Raw genomic sequence first — 17624 nt, 5'->3', positions numbered from 1 at the left:
ACCAGCAGATACCGGACCAAAAAGTTATGTTTAAATTGGAAGTGCTCCAGTGCTCTTAGCTGGTCACAAAGGAGTTGAAGAATAGTTCTTAGGGATGCGAGGAAGCAGCTGAGGTTGAAACTCGCTTTGCTCTAGAGAAGATACATAGATGTAGATTGTAGCAAATGCGGGTACTGGAGGCGGAATATACAGAGATGGCGATCGCAAGATTAAGGCACCATTTCCGTGTGTGAGGCTGGCTGAGCCTGGCCCAGCATGATTGTTCCCAGGGCGCTTTGAATGGTGTAGCAAGTGTTCAGCAGGCGTAGTTGTGTGGTTGCAGAATCTGTTAATATAGGGTCACTGGTTATATGGTACTGCTAAATCAGCTCTGTCGTCACAACCTACCAAGATCATCAGGACTCGAGTAGTTGCCCCCAGCACTCTCAATGAAAAAAAAAAAAAGAAAAAAAAAAAAAAGAACCGAGAACTTCATATATTTAGGAAGTATCCAAACCCTTGTGAAAGTGACTTGCTGTGCACAAAGCATTTTGACAATGTTCTAGATTCAACCCTAGGGTCCAGTGTCACTATTCTTGGTATTATTATTGACCACATTTTAAGGTTCATATTCTTCATAGAGCTCTTCAGGGTGTGACAGATCCAGGTTTCAACTGGGAGCTGCATTTCATACATAATTCCACACCAGCCTGCTAATGGTTTTGTTCTTGTGTTGTAGGAAGAGAGCGGGCTATCAGAAAGGGTTCTATGTCATCATAGCTGAAGAAGGAGCTAGGACAGAGTTAATCAGGTCATGGACGGAATCCGTGAATCATAGACTGCAAAAAACGTCGCCTTATCCACTTCAACAACTTTGCTAATATGCTTTATGGAACCGACCCGAATGAAAAATATGTACGCCGCAACATCTGCATTTGAATCGGTTAATGGGATGGCTGGCGTCACACCACAAACCCCTGCTACAGCCTACGGCGTCCAGAATGCAAGCGCGATATATCTCCATATTCACGAAACCTCAGCCAAGAGAATACAGACCCTTGATTATCTACGAAAGGCGTTAGTATTTATCTCGTTCTTATAACAGTGAACACAAACTAATAGGAAAGCTTTGTAGCCATGAAGGGCGAGTTTATTGGTTTAACACTATCCATTTTACCCGGGCTGATGTTTCCCGACTCCCATATTTTGAGAAGCGAAAGCTTGCCCGTCGAGCGATCAATTATCTGCTGTTAGGGTTGTCCGTACCTCCAATCCTAGATGTCAGCTCCAACCCGTTTGAATATCTCCGATCATTTAACGCGCTCCTTATTGAATTCGAGGCATTCCAGCAAATTCACCCGGCCGATGGCGGTTCTGCATCGACTCTCGCGCGGGCGCGAATTCCACAAATGTTCAAGCGATCAACTCACACTGGCACCAAAGCTCGGCGAGCAAGCTCAGCGACCGAAATAGGACTGCCCATGCAATCAAGCGATCAGTCAGAGCTCAAAGCAATGACGGGGAATATCGCGTCTGCCACGAATGCTGCCTCCGCAGTGGCCACCTTTCCATCCATTTCCGAATCTTCAGATCTACTTCCGGGGGAAGAATATACTTATCTCTTGACCCCCACACTACCCTTCGACCCGGACTTTTTCGAGACATATGCGACATTATGCGACGTCCTCATTGACTGCTATAGTAGATTGATGAGTTTAGTGTCGAGCCCTTCGCTTTGCACCGGTGCATTGGGAGAAATGTTTGCGAAGGCAGATTCACGGTTACGGAAAGTGATAATGTCAAGTGTTGTGCGTGAATTCGAAGATGCAAGCCGTAGTAGTGTCAAGGGTGAAGTTGCAGGAGTTAGTCGAGTGGTCCTGGGGGGACTCTTAGGCTAGATTAGCAGACGGGTGCAAGCCCAATTTTGGAGAATATGCCTAGTTAAAAATGGGGGAGCAATATCTTCGCCTCAACCTACAGGAGTCAATTCCGGACAAAAACCGGTAGCATACCGGTAACTAATGCATATGGCAGCCGCAAAGTTTCAATTATTCTAATTTGAGGGACACGGGAAAGGACAGAGGAAGGTTCCATGAATGGCGAATTGTGTCTTCTCTTCAAATATAGACCTAGCATACTCCGTAATGATACAATATATGCTCCATAAAATATAAACAATGCGATGCTGTCATGTCACGTTCAATTACCATGCCACCAAAAACGCCGAGACCAGCCACTTGCGCCATTGTGACTGTACATAAATCGAAAAAGGAAGATCTAAACCCCTCAAACTCCGAACTTTTCTTTTTTTTTTCGCTGCGAGGGAAAGTATGATAGCAAGGATCGCTTGACGAGGAAGCAGTCTGAGAGGTGGTAATGAGGATTGGTCATTGGGGCACCTGCTGCAACGCCTCCATCTCTTTCTGCTCTCTAAATACCCTCCGACTCATTTCAAGGACAGCCTCAAACCCTTCCCGCCCCTTCTTTGCGTTCTGGCTAAATGTTTCCACGCTAAGTTCCTCGATTTTGTTCTTTAATTTGTGCCATCCACCACAGAGAGCGGTTATCTGTGCGTCTTGTCTAAAGTCCGTCCTCGATGCCGGCATTGATTGAGATGGTTGATAGATGACAGTTTCGCGGACGCTAAGAACGTTTGACCAGGTTAAGTTTGTGGAACACATAGTGACTTTCTTCGAAGACGGGTCGACATAGGAGACTTCGTAGACATGCGATGTCGAAGAACCTCCAAAAAGGTTAAGGATCCATTGCGGAGCAGACTGGTTGCATGTGATTAAACGCTCCGTTCGTAACTATGCGCACGTGTGTTAGCCCTCCGGGAACATTGAGACACAGAATTCAAGCCTTACAATTCCAGATTCTGGATCGAATGTTCGCGAAAGGACATCGACGGCAACGACATGCGTGGACTTGTTATTCCACGGGCAGTATTTACGCCAGTTAGCAGTGGAAACCTCTTCCCACGAGTAATCGAACGTGCATTCCGACGCGAAAACTTTCATAGCGATCGACGGCCGCCAAATACCGGCACGAGGAAGAAACGAACGAGCCCAGCGGGATAATAGAAATTAACGATTAACTTGAAGCTGCCTCCCTACTTTATACGCAGCGAATAATATTAAAGTAGAAAGGAGAAAGGAGAGCGGCGAACTGGCAGAATCAAAAAAATAAATAATCTGCGGTAAGTGACAGCAAAAGTGAATCGACTCATCAAGGCATCTGTGGAGTAAAAAGAATTAATTTCTTGCCGGAGAGGCGGAATCCCGAATTATTGCGGCGAAATCGCAACCCAAGGAAAATTTTTGGGACAAATCGAGCTGCAAGCTGACTCAGCAGGGGTCTATGCAGTTGGTTAAGGTACTTTAACTTACTCGCAGGCAAGGAGGGCTTGAGCCTGCTGAAGCAACCTAGTTACCTTGCTAATGTTGTTCCTACTCCGTACCTCGAATAGTTACCCTGTGATCAAGAGGGAATCTGGATTTTCTTCCGTTGTTCTTGGATATCATTGATTCTCTCTTGCGAGGGCACTAATTTCACCCTAGCCAAGAATCGCTAGCAAGATAATATAAATTTTGTCATTGAAGGGATTGTGTCTCCTATGTGGTTGACCTGGATCTGGTTCTATGAATCTCAATCCAGCTTGTTTTAGAGAGTGCTGAATACTGAAGAAGTGCAATATGGCCCTCCCAGGTCGATTTTTTTTTGGGTATTTCTGGAGCTCAAATCGTTGTATGGACGTTGTAATTTCTGATTCCCATCTCTCGGGAGCCTCTCGCTCTTACTGTCTTTCTCCTTCAAAATTTTTGATTTTCTAATCTTCCAAGTTCGCAGTTTAACTTTAACTCTTTCATGCTGCTATCTTCCAAACTGGCCCACAGTGTCTTCCTGAAGAAAGTGTAGGAAGTTTTTTGGTGTGTCTATATGAAGTTCTATCCAACCACTTGTTGTTGATGGCGTTGTGATGGATGGTTTTGTCTACCAAGCTATCAGCACTTTAGCACCCTTTTGGAGAAGGCTTCGCAAAGGCAAGTTGATACTTTATTTTTTGTTTCAGGGCTAACAATTTGACAAAGGCCTTTCTATCAAAATTGACTCTCAATTCGAGACAACCGGTTCGTTGGAGCCTTCCCCAGCATGGCCATGACGTCAAATTGAAAGCCAAGTACGGAGTAGATGCTTTCGCATTAAGAACATATTGTGTAAACGAGGTTAAGTTAAGGCGAGAGGAGAACCACTTCCTTAAACCTACATTAAGAATCATCCAGACGAGCAATAATTCCTTTGGGCCATTGCTCAATTTCAACTGCTGTCAAACAATCTCTCCATGCAATGGAAGCAGCTACAGATTTGGTGGAGCTTTCCCCGAAAGCTCTGCTGGTAGAGGTGTAGCTTAGCTAAGTAGATGATGTTGAGGCTGTGTGACTGTTTGTCTTTAGCATAAATCCTATGTTTTGTCTACTGGCAGTTTTGCGGGACATGGTAGGCGGGAGTAGCAGAGTCCTGAAGTATTTTTTGTGTCGTTTACTAATGACGACTTGAGTGGGTAGTAGTTAACTAGCTGTTGGAACCAACAGTCTCTCAGAGAAAGTGATGCGTGGAGAAGTTGTCTGTGTTGAGGCATGTACCACCACAGCTATGGCAGGGTTAACAAGGCAGGAAGGTACAGTACTCTGTACTCCGTACTAACGCTTCCGATCCAGGGATAGCCTTTCCTTTATTCTGACAAAAAGTAAACTGTCCGAGGCATACTCTGTACTCCGTACTCCGTACTTCGTCGTACTTCATACACCATGAATCTTCGGTCTGTGGGTAAAGTAAACATTTAACTAAATCCTCGCCAATTACGGAGTATGAAGTGCAATACGTTGCAGTTAATTAATGTGGGGTTCCTTCGCACCCGCGACTTCACAGTCAAATAACTAGTTACGCAGCAAGGCGGGACAGGAAGGACTTTTGATTGCAATTTTTGAATATCAACCGCTCTTCCCGCCATACCTGGTATACAATCCAGCTGCTCAACAACAATCCGACAAGCCCTTGACTTACATACAAACCTAGGCCCACCGACGGTTTCCTTTGCCCCGGCCTGATCTTTGACTGCCTACTTAAATTAGAAATACGTAGTTCACACGGAGTACGAGTATCGACCATGCCCTTACAAATATGTGTACAAAATGCTGATTTTAATGCTCTTTCTTAGAACTCTTATCGATTTCCATTTAGCCACACACTCAGTCCCGCATAACTGTGAAGATTGTCTTGATCGACATGGCGGCAGAGCCTTCCCCCAAAGGGTCGGTTCCCCGCTTTGGGGAATGGCCTGTTGACCCCCAGCAGGACGTGCCCATCCGGAAAGAACGTATTTGGATAGATGGCTGTTTTGATTTTAGTCATCATGGTCGGTTACTCTCACATCTACTGTTGTCCACATGTCTAATCCAGGCGGAGTAGGCCATGCGGGTGCGATGCTGCAAGCAAAAAGATTGGGTCAAGAGCTTTTCGTTGGTGTCCATTCCGACGAGGAAATTCTAGAAAATAAGGGTCCAACTGTTATGACGCTGGCAGAACGGTCCGTTCAGTATTCCCGGTTGGAGCGGAAGCCCTTGCTGACATACTCTGGCTAAAGGGTGGCAGCGGTGGATGCTTGTCGCTGGGCATCTAAATCAATCCCCCACGCTCCATACGTTACATCATTGCCATGGATATCCCATTACGGCTGCTACTACGTTGTTCACGGTGACGACATTACTTCAGATAGTGATGGAAACGATTGCTATAGATTCGTGAAAGCTGCAGGACGTTTCCTTGTGGTGAAGCGAACTCCCGGGATATCAACCACGGATTTGGTTGGGCGTATGCTTCTCTGTACTCGTGGGCACTTCATCAAGTCTTTACCTGCCTTTCTAGCCGGCCAAGAAGGATCCGGACCGCCGGAAGAGCTTAAGGAGCTTGCAAAGCAGTCCCTTCAAAGAATTAAAGACTATGCCACGGATGAAACTGGTCACAAACCTGGACCCGATGTTTGGACTTGGACTAGTTCTCAGCGGCCAAATGATGATCACGATGCGCAAGCAACTGGATCGTTTGATCACTTAGTTCATGGAAAGGGCCCCAAGCCAGGGCAACGAGTCGTATACGTCGATGGAGGTTTCGATTTATTTTCATCGGGTCATATTGAATTCCTACGCCGTGTTCATGAAATGGAGAACGAAGAGGGCTCCCGCCGCGGATGGTATTCGTCCGATCAAGTGAAAGCCCGAGTCGAACAATGTGGAGAAGACTATGGACCTGCGTACGTTGTAGCTGGGGTCCATGACGACGAAGTCATAAACCGTTGGAAAGGTTTGAACTATCCTATAATGAACATTTTCGAACGTGGTCTCTGCGTTCTCCAATGTCGCGTGGGTACCCTTAACTACGTTCAATTACCTATCGAAAAATACCACTTAACTAATATTTATTCGCAGTACATTAACGCTGTTGTGTTCGGTGCTCCCTTTACGCCATCAGAGCCATTTCTTCGATTACTGCCATTGGGTATGCCTGGTGCTGTCTATCATGGACCCACCACCTTCATCCCTTTAACGTACGATCCCTACATTGACCCAAAAAAGCTGGGCATCTTTAAGGAGATCGGAACCCACCCTTTTCAGCACGTAAATGCTGGCGAGATCGTCCAAAGAATTTTAAGAAGCAGAGAGGCATTCGAGGCACGACAACGAGCAAAGCTGCTCAAAGCGATTGGTGAAGAAAACCTTAAGCAGAAGGAGCAGCAAGAAGTAACTTGGCCCGCTAACTAGGCATGGGTTCCTTTATCTTGATTGCACGTGTCTTACAGGTGCTGGAAAGCCACCAAGTTACAGAGGGCATCCGGTTTTCAGCACTTTGATATGTTTCTTGTTGATTTCTATTAGATACAGGAAAAATGTCTTGAGATTTTGGCAAGAGCCGAGGCTCCATATCTTCCGTGGATCGGATGTGGCTTGAGCTATATCGTCAGTTGGAATAATAATGGATTTAAGTCTTGTATATAATCAGCACGCCTAAGATATACGGTAGGGGCCATAGTCATGGGTTTACAACCCTGCACATTTAATAGAAAGTAATTTAATAATCATTGTACTCGAGACCGTATCTCTTGCTATAACTGAAATATGGACTTTATCATACGTAAAGTCACCGTGTAAGATGTCCTGGATACAGAACCTTTCGTGGGGTGGCCTTCCTAGCGTCAAACGCCCAGAAATCCTCCGAAGTATATGTAAATCGCTCGGAAACGCCATACTACTTCAGATCCCAACAATCATTTCCCTGGCTAGTCTGCAAACTTCCTCATTTTGCTGTTTAGTATCATGCTTCCATTTCTATGCAACATAGAAATCAGTGTTCAATGATGTGACGTAGTCAGCCATTAACTGAGGGGGCATCCTACCTTTTTTTGAACTGCCAGTTCCTTCAGCGTGTCTCTCCTTATCAAAGCAACATTCCCACGTTGTTCTTCGGCTATTCGGCGCATTCCTTCGCTCCTAACAAATTGTATCTCATGTCTACCAACGGCCCGGTTGATTTTTCTGTTTAGCAATCTAGGCAGATTAGGACTGTAAAGATCTAGCGAGCGCGACCCAAAGACCTCGGCCCCAAGGCAAAGGATCTTGCTTTGAATCCTAGACCATTCTTGCCAAAGCTTTTCAAGAGTTCTTTCAATGGTTCTCAGCTTCTGGCGGAGCTCGCCCACCGGGGCCACATAACCGTCCTCATGTCGTGCCTGTTTCCGATCAGGCAAAGGCCAACCCTCCAAGCCCATCATCCGAAACGGAGCCAGAGCACTATGATTAATTAACCCTAGTTCATCAATCTTTTCCATAGAAGTAGCCCTTGTGTGGTAAAGTCTATCAGTAAGAAGCTGCTCGGCATCAATAAGGGAATTGAAGGCATCTTCAACGATTTCATCTTGTGTTCGGTCGAGGGAACCTTTATTTGAAATATATCAATGGGCGTGCATAGGAATGGGACCATGATAAACCCACGGGAAAACTCATTCACAATAGCGTGACCGACTGGTTCACCCGATGAGCCTTCACTGTTATGTTTTGGTGCAGCTCTGGTTCTTTTGTGTGCAACCTTGAATGGGGAGGTGGCCGTGGCCATGTGTGTAATAAAGGGACTTCTTTGGTCAGAATGGGTGGTGCGAATTTGTTGCTTTCGCCTAAAGATTCCTGACGCCAACATGGTGCTTCTTGAGAGAGACCTCAGCGCAAACTTTTGCTTTGTCATGATGGGCTGATGGAATGGTGTGAGATAGTTCACTGTGGTTTGACAAGTGTTCTTAAAGATATGAAGTCACAGTATGAAACACGGTAACTACTCCGAAGGTTCTCATCTGGGAAGAAATTTACCTTCCCAATCGGGTCAGGCGAAGGTGGGGTTTGAGATTCATTCAAACTTCGTTTGATGGCCGGGCGCGGACGCAATGAATCAAATCGATATCCATTCCTAGGGACGATATCGAAGCCCATTATATCATACACACATGTCGAATAAGAAAACACATAAAGAGACGCCGATCTTTTAGGCATTGGGCAAATAGGTAAAAGCGGCCAGCCTGCAGCCATTGAGCTTCGGATTATTTTTACGTGCAATAACAAGACAAAAGTAACGTAGTGTCTATTTCGCAGCTTCCGATTCTCTGGGAACCAGAACTCCTTTCTCTTCGAGCAGCTTCGCTAAGTCCCCATTTTGATGCATGGACATCAAAATGTCACATCCTCCAATAAATTCTTTGTCGATAAAAAGCTGAGGAATGGTCGGCCAGTCAGAGTATTCTTTAATCCCTGCTCAGTACATCAGTCCCCGTAAGTACTTTATGCCTTTCAGAATAGCGCCTGATGCACACATACCCTGCCTTAGTTCAAGATCCTCAAGTACATTAAACGCTGTAAATTTATCTGGGTCCACTCCTTGAAGTCCCAGAATCTGAATGCTGGCCCTGGAATATCCGCATTGCGGCGTCTCCGGAGTTCCTTTCATGAAGAGAACGACAGGTGCCGATGCAACTGCTTTATCTATGGCAGCTTTCATCTCGGTTGATAGCAAACGAATTTGCAGTGGCGATAATGTTGAAGCGAACAGAGGCCTAAGGGAATGAGAAGCCGGCCGAACTGCTCGGCAAAAAAACTGCACATTTCCTATCAGTCAGAAGGATTGCCGCTGGTGAAATAATGTGATCACTTACAGGAAGGGCAGCCATTTTAAGGATTGTTTGCAAAAGAGATTGATGATTATTCCCCCCACATTAAATAAGTTAATGAGCTTGAAATTGATTACGGAGTATTGTTGCTAGGACTAAAAAATGGTTTAAAACATCATCTTAAACTGTCGACGTCAGGATCATCCCGGTGTGACAAGGTTTGGCCAGGGACTCGGCCTCTAAAATGGAATAGGTTTAGTGTGCTTAGTTAGACTGCCACCTACGGAGTACTCCGTACAGAGTACATGCAATCCGCCCGGGGATTGCACTGTGTATACAGAGTATGGACTGGTATGAACTTATAAGTGTTTTGTCGCAAAGAAACAGTGCTGCTGCGGTCACAAAACCTTTCTAGTTACTTACCTGCCTAGTTAGCCATTTTTATGTCTCTTACAGTGTGCTCCTTAAACCCCCCAATCTCTCTTGGATCCATATCTCTCATGCTACACCATAAACCCTAAAACACTTGACTCTAATCTTCCTAATGCCTAAACATCTTTTTTGTGATGAAAAAGGTAGTCAAAATTGAGATGATAGGTACTGAGGACATTGAGGATGAAGGAGATCTTGAAGCCCAGAACCTGAGAGTGTGAAGTTGTTATTAAAAATCGAGTTTACGGAGTACATGTACCCCGTACTCTGTATGTAACCAGCTTGGTCTGATTTTTCAATGTGATTTCCTGAGGTAGTTAGTCAACCCTCTACTCCATAACAACAGCGGAATATGGCATGGGCAACCAATTTCATCTCTTAGTACTCCGTACAGAGTATATTAGTGTTCTTACAAACATCATCCTCTAACAACTGATCAATTTCTATGGCATTATAGATTTTGGGCCCTTCTTCCTTTACTTTTTTCCCCTTAACTACATGGCGGACGGTATTGTGCCAGAACTCGGGCCTCCATTTTCGGCTGCCGATTACGCCAACGATGGAAAGTTCCATATCCTACTTGCGGCCAGTGGCTCAGTCGCTACGATTAAGCTACCCAACATCGCTGAAGCTCTGGGTCGCCACGCTAATGTTTCCATCCGCATTGTTTTGACGGAATCTTCCAGCAAATTCCTTGCCGGGCAGAGTGCGGAACAACCGACCCTGGAACAGATACGCTGCCTCCCGAATGTCGACGGCATATATCAGGATCTAGATGAGTGGAAGATTCCGTGGGTGAGAGGAGCTACTATCCTCCATATTGAACTACGAAGATGGGCGCATTTCATGCTTATAGCTCCATTATCAGCCAATACGCTGGCTAAGATGGCACTGGGACTCGCGGATAATTTACTGCTCTCGGTAGTTCGAGCTTGGGATGTACAAGGCACAGTTGAACCCCCAAGGAAGATATACGTTGCCCCAAGTATGAATACGATGATGTGGAAGCATCCGCTTACCGAAAGTCAGATCAAGACGTTGGAGCGGGGTTGGGACGTGGACTCTACGGAGGGAAAGGGCTGGATTACGGTCCTAAGACCGATGGAAAAAGAGCTTGCATGTGGCGATACTGGCGATGGCGCCATGCGGGATTGGAGGGTAATTGTGAGGTTTATCGAAGAACACGTGGGCTTGAGTTCTTGAGTGATCGGCATCTATTTCTGAAGGGGCATCTCATTTTTGGTGACGTTTGTCGCGCCATCATCAGCCATCTGCTGAAGACTGGATCTTTGCGAAACGTACTCTCCAAACAATCCGGTGGCTATACCAGCACCCGTGAACCAGCAGCCATATTTAAACCACCACCAGCAATCTTTAACATCATCCAACTTGACACGCCATATCATAGTTCCCAAAGTTATAATTGCGCTTCCGCAACTGCCTACAAAGAAAATAGGACCAGAGCCAACTGCTACGCCAGCGGCGGCAAGCAGTCCAACCTGAGCAACCGCCAGACCAGAAAGGATTGCCTTTGTATCGCCCTGATGTTTGAGCGCGATGGATTTGATACCGGCAGCAGCATCATCCTTTACGTCCATGTGCGCATATATTGTGTCATACAATATAGTCCACGCAATACAGCTCGCGTATAGAGAAGCCGCGGCTACGGCGGCTCCGCCATTTGCCAGAAGATCGATGCCCAAAGTTGGAAATCCCATTATTGCGCCCCATGAAAATGTCAGCCCCAGCACCGCTTGTGGGTAGTTTGTGACCCTTTTGGCTAGCGGGTATGTTGCCACTAAAAGTAGGCTAGGAGTCGCGTACCAGAAGCAAGTCGCGGGAAACTGCAAGAGGACTGCCAAACCAACAAGAAGTTGTGTTCCGGTAAAAATCATCGCACTCAAAGGTGTAATGGCTTTTCTTGCAATGGGCCGGAATTTCGTTCTTTCTACATGGGGGTCGAGATTACGGTCCCATAAATCGTTGATAGCGCATCCGGCTCCCCTCATAATTAAGGCACCGAGGAAGAATAGGCCTGAGTACGAAACCACTTCTAATGGTGTTGCCATGGGCGTGGCGAGCGGTGCGGCGAGAAGAGTCGAGAATAGGCATGGGAAAAACAGGTAATAGGTACCGGTCGGTTTGTCAAGGCGCACCAATTCGGCATATGGTATCCATGATTTGGGCAGCGAGGCGATCAGACCGCGAGTCGGAGGAGTGTATTTGACGATTGGTTGTTCTGAAGCTGGATTAACGGGGCTCGCGGACGTTACGGCTCGGCGAAAAATGACCGAGGATGTCAACACCGGTTGAGACGACACTGGCAAGACAAAGCTACGCCTCATACCGTGGGTCCCTCGTAACTTGGACGCGGACGAAAAGCATCTAAGGCTCCTTCGGAACCCATATCCATAGCGGATTTCGGAAATGGGTTGGAGTAAAGGGCTGACAAAGGTGAGCGATCGCATCACTGCTTTCAGAAATTTGCTGTGTAAAGTCGCCCAGTCGCACCTACCGGAAAGCCGGACTATTAGTTTCATCAAGCCAACTTTTGTTCAGCGGCATTCATGGTAGTGTTTCTTGATTCCAACAATACTAAGGTAGAGGGCCATACTCCGTGATTTCAAGCTAAGTAGGGAAGCCAAGGGTTGCTCGAGGCTTTATCCTCATCATTCTTCGGACTCAAGTTGCTGGGACGCAGCGAGCCTTATTACGAGTTCTTTCATTGTGCTCCGAGCGCTGGGGCAGACGGGAGCTCTTAATCACGTGACACTGTAGCTAACTCTGGCCTAACCGGTTACGGAGTAGTTGCCGAGGCAGGCACAGGGCTGGCAGGTAACTAGTGAAGTTACTCCGTAGTGAGATTACGTAACCAGGTACTCTGTATTTCATGTGCGCAGGGCAGGTAACGAACTGCAGCATCACCTAAAAAGGTAACCAAGTAGCTGGTTTCCAGAGCGCGCTTTTTCTAGCTGGAAGCAACAGCGGGCGTCCGGACCGCATTTTCAATGCTATCTCACTCATGCTGATCCTCCATCTCAGGTCAAGTTTGGCATCAGGTTGCTCTAATAAAACAGTCCAGTGTCGCTCCCGACATCCAAACAATGCCTTCCCGAAGACAGCCCCGAGCGTCCTTCGAGCCAATATCCCCCGATCTAGATCTTGCCGCGTTAGTTGAATCAACGCCGAATTTTGAATATGTGGTTCGGATCCATTGTGATGCCATTGACGAACAGGGCATCGAGGACTTTGAAAGATTGGTACAGCTGCACGTCATCATGGGAGGGAAGCCTCTTGTTGTTGAGGGATATCAACAAAGGCTAGAGAAATGGATATTTTCTTTGCAATGGTTGAAGGATAACCATGGGAAAAAGAGTAAGCAATCTCTAACTAGAATTTGCCTGCTTTAAATTTGCTAAGATACGGTGGTGTTAGCTGAAAACGCACGGAATCTCACTACCAAGTCCAACCTTCCATTAACCATTCACCATTACCTAAATAATATGGCCTTGCTAACGGACCAATGGACGGTAACAAATTACAAAGATCCAGAGAGACAACGGATCTATCTCAAGGATATTGACTGCCCCCCCATTTGGCATGAGAAGCTAAAAAACATATTGCCTCCATTCTTATGCTATTTGAACGAAGCCGACGCTCAATGCGGAGCTGGAAGATCCGGAGATCTAATGAGCAGTCTTCCTCCGGAAATGAGAGCTGAAAACTTGATGTGCTATATCGGTCATGAGGGGACCTACACACCGTCCCACCGGGAAATGTGTGCTACATTGGGCCATAATATCATGGTTGAGACTTCAACGGGCGCCGTGGAAGATGGAAAACTAACCAAACCGGGCTCTTCTATTTGGTTCATGACAGAAAGCAAAGACCGACACTTAGTCTCGGAGTATTGGCGCTCTCGACTTGGACATGACATCGAGATTGAAGACCACTTCGCACAGATCAACGCCTGGAAACTTGCCCCGTTCAAAACGTACGTGGTGGAACAGAAAGCTGGCGACTTTATTCTCATTCCTCCTCTTGCTCCTCATCAGGTCTGGAATCGAGGCACTAGGACAATGAAAGTAGCATGGAACAGAACTACAGTGGAAACCCTGGAAATGGCGATTCATGAAGCCCTTCCAAAAGCGAGGATGGTTTGTCGAGACGAGCAATACAAAAACAAGGCCATTGTCTACTATACCCTTATGAAATATTCTGACGTTCTGCGCGGAGTCGACCCGCGCAGTAACCCAAAGATGCGACAAATACAGAAAGATTTCCGGCGCCTCTTTACCCTGTATACCCAAATTCTTCTTTCCGAAAGTTTTTCGCAGAAATTGCCTGAGCCCAAAAGCGTGGAATACATCCCCTTTAGTAGCAACATTATCTGCTCATATTGCAGATGCAATATTTTCAATCGCTTCCTAACATGTCCTTCTTGTGTTGGGAAGCTTCCGGATGGGGACGATGATAATTATGATATCTGTATGGAATGTTATTCCATTGGCAGAAGTTGTGCGTGTATTTCCAAGCTCAAATGGGCCGAACAATTCAAATGGAAGGATCTTGTCAAGAAGCACGAAATTTGGCGAAATCAGATCCTACAGTTTCGAAATCGAACATCCGGTGCTGGTGAGCTTCCGGAACCTCTGATGGTGGAAAGAGTGCGCCTTGGGAAAAAGACACTCGCAGAGATCTGCCAAGAGGAATTGAGACGAAGGCCTTGGAATGATATTTCTAAGCCAGCACTTCGTGAAGAAAATGACGCGATAATTGAAGCTAATGATGATGGCTCAATCAGAAAACGTCGCAAGATCCGAAGATCTGAAAAATTTCGGAAGCAACATGCGAGCTGCCATATTTGCAAAACTCCAGAGCCCAAGTGGAAACTCGCTACCTGTGATGCTTGCGGACTAAATTATTGTTATGGAAGTCTTTATAGGGCGTTCGATACCTCTCCACGTGAGATCCTGGAAGAACGGAGCTGGAGATGCCCAAAATGTCGTAAGATTTGCTCCTGTGGGGCATGCCGGCGTGATGCGAGTATAAATCCCTACGAACCTACTGGAACGCTTCTTGGACACGATACTAGTAAGGTAGCCGACCCTAGAAGCGTGGAAAATCTCGTTGACTTCAGCCACTCAAACATTACTTGGATTATCAAAGCTGGAGACCATGGAGAAAATCTCACTGAGACCCGCAGGTTGAAGAGAAGATTGGAAGAAGCAGAAAAAGCCAAACAACATGATCCAGTCTTGGAAGACCAGGACCTTGACCAAGATGAGACTGATACCCTGGTACCCGCTGCTAACAATGCTATCCCCATTGATCCATTGCTGGTTATAGAAAATAGTCGAAACCCCTCAGAAACACGGGATGAAAACGGCGTTCCCATTGACCCAACACTTACTGCTGATTTCGCTAGACCGGGTGATCCAAGGGAGATAGTCGTGCCGAGCAACGCAGTTTTCAAAGAGGAGATGGCAAATCGTTACGAGGCCACAGAAGCAATTACTTTTGAGTACGCAGACCTGGAGCCCTCGGTCACGACTTTACAGAACCCTCCTGGAAGTGCTTTAATTCACGAAAGGGAAACCCGCACTACGGCTGGGCAACACAGTGCAAATGAGCATTCCACGCCTACATTTGGTTTGGACGGTGTAAGGGACATGTCAAGCACGACCATTATTCAGTCTGACATATTACTTAATGACCTCAGTGTGAATGCAAATCGACACCCCTTCAAGAGATCCGACGTCCTTCGATCAAAAGAAGATGATGAGTTTATGCCTGACCCAGGATCCCTTCACAATATACAAAGTAGAAATGGTAGAACCGTGACGAGACGAAATAAAGCCCGTGTTAGATATACAGAGGAACCAATTGTTCTCAGCGATCAAGATGACGTCGAGGATGAACCAAGGCGAGTAGAAGGTCCACAATTTAAGCCGATTAACCTGAAACCAACTTCACGAAAATCCTCTCTACTTGACAAACTCGAAATACCAGGTGGTGATGGGGCCATCGATGCCGGTAACGCTTCAAGCCTGGATTCAAATTCCTTTTCTACGCAACAAGCACTTGAACTGAGCGGGTCACCATCATTGTCCGAATCCTTATCGAAGGAGCCAGCTTCGGCTGATACGGAAAAGCTGATGATCCAAGTCGAAAAGAATCGAAGAGCAAAACTGATGGCTATGCAATGGGCTGAAGGGAATACTGATGATATTGATAGCGAGGAGTGGATCTAGTCTGCTAACGAGGCCATGATTTTCTATCGTGCACAATCGGGCGTATTCAGTGGCACTCTCTTCCGGATGTTCGACCCCGTCTATAGTGGTTGCTGTGCGTTCTCGCCAGGCGCTTTTTCTTTCTGGGTTGTTGTTTTGCTCACGGCCTGAGTTTCAACGTTGTAGCTCGGGATATCGGGTTTGCGGTTTGGACTGGCAGAGGCAACCGCCTTCCCCCGCCAGTTTACTTAGCTCGGCATAGCTTTATCTCGTCTTTCACTTGTGATGGATTCTGGCGGCTATGATCTTTGTGTTTGAACTCTGTCAGCCTGTGGATAGCTGGTAGGAAAACTTGGGTGGCTGTCTGAAGTTCAGAGGTCCCTGCGTTGTGAACGATTTCGCATACATACGGCATGCCTGGAGTATCTCTTTGACTCGTTTGCAGTTTGCTTACGAAATGAACTCAAGTGCTTGATCAATCTGGTCTTCGGATCCCGGGATCGTGATTTCTCCGTTAGAGTCCTAATCACCGTAGAGTGTACCAAAGCGAAAAGCCAACCTCATGAGACTTCACTCAGGTACGAGATACCTGCACATGTCCCTGAAATATTTGAATTCCATCCCCCAAGCATTGAAGCTCTGCCATGATAGCAATTAGCACACATATCAAGTCTGTAAGAAGAATTATGGCTGCACAAGTTATAAGCCCAGCAAACAGAAGTTGGGCGGGATAAATGGTACATTCTCATAAAGTATCAATAAAAGGGGGGGAAGGTGCACCAGCAAAGCAACACAGTATCGCGGGAAACAAGTTCTACTCGAGGCCCAGAACACTGTAAGAGAGTGGTGAATACTGAGAAATCTGGAATGGACCAATCCTAAATTAGGCACCTTTAAAGTCATACCGCAGGCGTTCTAACTCTCCTATGTCAACAGATATCATGGCTCTTCGAACCATGAAGATAATAACATAGATCACTATATTAGCGAAACTTATTAGCTCTCATATCGTAGTGGTCCTGCTTAATCTTTAAGCTTACCACCAGGTACAACGTATAATATTCGTAGAACTTCTTTGGAAACGGATGAATCCCCAAGGAGATAAGCAGCTAGAAAAAGGAACGCGGAAACTAGGGCATTGCTCAAGCCTAAGTATTTCTTTAATAATCCATCTTTTCGATTATTATCCCTTATTCGACGATCTCCCTTTGTATCTAGGTAGGATGGTATAAATTTCCACATGCTGTATGCCGTGGATAACAGGGATCCGATTCCCAGAAAACAGAAAATCCTTTGTGGCGCACTTAGACTCTGCACAAGCAAGAAAGGAAGATAGGTTATTGAGGAAATCAGAGGGATGGCCGTAAAAATGAGCTATGAGAATTGTTAATAGGAAAAACGTCAGAAGCCCGACGTCACCTTCGTTTACCTTGTACTGAGCATTCTGCTTTTCATCTTGGCAGCGGAGACCCTGTATTAAAATTTCCTGCTCTAGATATATGTACCCTGGTTAGCCAAAGCCTGACTTGGCTATTAGAGCTGGCTGCGGCCCATGGCATAGTGTTCCACACACCTTGTTCATCAAGCTCCCCCCGCTGGCCGTCATCACTGTCCAAATCGGGGTAGCGGAACGTCTTTCGGAGACGAGCGGTTGCCATAATTAAAGGCTCACTGACGGCTTTTTGTAATGAATATTTGTGAGCTTCATATTTCGAACCTCAACAGCATACCAAGCTCATGAGAGCGTGCCAGCTGCCTGTTGATACTGCTGAGTT

The 17624-nt window shown here is 46.3% G+C and overlaps 9 protein-coding genes across 11 annotated transcripts; 4 read left to right on the top strand and 5 right to left on the bottom strand.

Annotated features, from left to right (window-relative positions):
- Positions 1-403: 403 nt before the first annotated feature.
- CIMG_04236 (uncharacterized protein) lies at positions 404-2101 on the top strand. The gene is made up of 3 exons (XM_001244794.2): positions 404-578; positions 719-1056; positions 1115-2101. The coding sequence occupies exons 2-3, from the start codon at positions 869-871 to the stop codon at positions 1875-1877; spliced, it is 951 nt and encodes a 316-aa protein (XP_001244795.2). The 5' UTR covers positions 404-578; positions 719-868; the 3' UTR covers positions 1878-2101.
- CIMG_04235 (mitochondrial protein sorting protein) lies at positions 2068-3209 on the bottom strand. The gene is made up of 2 exons (XM_001244793.2): positions 2847-3209; positions 2068-2789 (listed from the first exon to the last, which is right to left on the bottom strand). The coding sequence occupies exons 1-2, from the start codon at positions 2997-2999 to the stop codon at positions 2367-2369; spliced, it is 576 nt and encodes a 191-aa protein (XP_001244794.1). The 5' UTR covers positions 3000-3209; the 3' UTR covers positions 2068-2366.
- A 1735-nt stretch (positions 3210-4944) lies between these two features.
- On the top strand, positions 4945-7028 carry CIMG_04234 (cytidyltransferase-like domain-containing protein). Its single transcript, XM_001244792.2, has 6 exons — positions 4945-4995; positions 5056-5131; positions 5198-5395; positions 5449-5566; positions 5624-6398; positions 6465-7028. The coding sequence occupies exons 3-6, from the start codon at positions 5266-5268 to the stop codon at positions 6795-6797; spliced, it is 1356 nt and encodes a 451-aa protein (XP_001244793.1). The 5' UTR covers positions 4945-4995; positions 5056-5131; positions 5198-5265; the 3' UTR covers positions 6798-7028.
- Positions 7029-7408: 380 nt separating this feature from the next.
- CIMG_04233 (uncharacterized protein) lies at positions 7409-8226 on the bottom strand (the record flags this gene model as incomplete). The annotated part of the gene is made up of 2 exons (XM_001244791.2): positions 7409-7968; positions 8025-8226. The coding sequence occupies 2 exons, from the start codon at positions 8224-8226 to the stop codon at positions 7409-7411; spliced, it is 762 nt and encodes a 253-aa protein (XP_001244792.2).
- An 89-nt stretch (positions 8227-8315) lies between these two features.
- CIMG_04232 (Grx4 family monothiol glutaredoxin) lies at positions 8316-9298 on the bottom strand. Its single transcript, XM_001244790.2, has 3 exons — positions 9230-9298; positions 8895-9171; positions 8316-8828 (listed from the first exon to the last, which is right to left on the bottom strand). The coding sequence occupies exons 1-3, from the start codon at positions 9242-9244 to the stop codon at positions 8662-8664; spliced, it is 459 nt and encodes a 152-aa protein (XP_001244791.1). The 5' UTR covers positions 9245-9298; the 3' UTR covers positions 8316-8661.
- Positions 9299-9936: 638 nt separating this feature from the next.
- Positions 9937-11010, top strand: CIMG_04231 (flavoprotein). The gene has a single exon (XM_001244789.2). The coding sequence runs from the start codon at positions 10115-10117 to the stop codon at positions 10817-10819; it is 705 nt and encodes a 234-aa protein (XP_001244790.2). The 5' UTR covers positions 9937-10114; the 3' UTR covers positions 10820-11010.
- On the bottom strand, positions 10829-12290 carry CIMG_11289 (4-hydroxybenzoate polyprenyl transferase). The gene is made up of 2 exons (XM_012358305.1): positions 12231-12290; positions 10829-12127 (listed from the first exon to the last, which is right to left on the bottom strand). The coding sequence occupies exon 2, from the start codon at positions 12082-12084 to the stop codon at positions 10831-10833; it is 1254 nt and encodes a 417-aa protein (XP_012213728.1). The 5' UTR covers positions 12085-12127; positions 12231-12290; the 3' UTR covers positions 10829-10830.
- A 294-nt stretch (positions 12291-12584) lies between these two features.
- CIMG_04230 (JmjC domain-containing protein) lies at positions 12585-16292 on the top strand. The gene is made up of 2 exons (XM_001244788.2): positions 12585-12991; positions 13052-16292. The coding sequence occupies exons 1-2, from the start codon at positions 12721-12723 to the stop codon at positions 15868-15870; spliced, it is 3090 nt and encodes a 1029-aa protein (XP_001244789.2). The 5' UTR covers positions 12585-12720; the 3' UTR covers positions 15871-16292.
- CIMG_13781 lies at positions 15825-17611 on the bottom strand. Of its 3 annotated transcripts, none has more exons than XM_004446406.1 (7): positions 17423-17606; positions 17279-17340; positions 16890-17223; positions 16741-16827; positions 16409-16488; positions 16260-16334; positions 15825-16155 (listed from the first exon to the last, which is right to left on the bottom strand). In XM_004446406.1, exons 1-5 carry the CDS (start codon positions 17505-17507, stop codon positions 16424-16426), a joined length of 633 nt encoding a protein of 210 aa, XP_004446463.1. In that variant the 5' UTR covers positions 17508-17606; the 3' UTR covers positions 15825-16155; positions 16260-16334; positions 16409-16423. The 3 variants fall into 3 exon arrangements, with proteins under 3 accessions (XP_004446463.1, XP_004446462.1, XP_004446464.1); XM_004446405.1 differs by having other exon boundaries at positions 16439-16488; XM_004446407.1 differs by having other exon boundaries at positions 16409-16827; positions 17423-17611.
- Positions 17612-17624: the final 13 nt, after the last annotated feature.

Source organism: Coccidioides immitis (assembly GCF_000149335.2).
Source record: "Coccidioides immitis RS genomic scaffold supercont3.6, whole genome shotgun sequence".
Lineage (NCBI taxonomy): Eukaryota > Fungi > Ascomycota > Eurotiomycetes > Onygenales > Onygenaceae > Coccidioides > Coccidioides immitis.
This window is presented reverse-complemented; position numbering and strand designations above follow the sequence as displayed.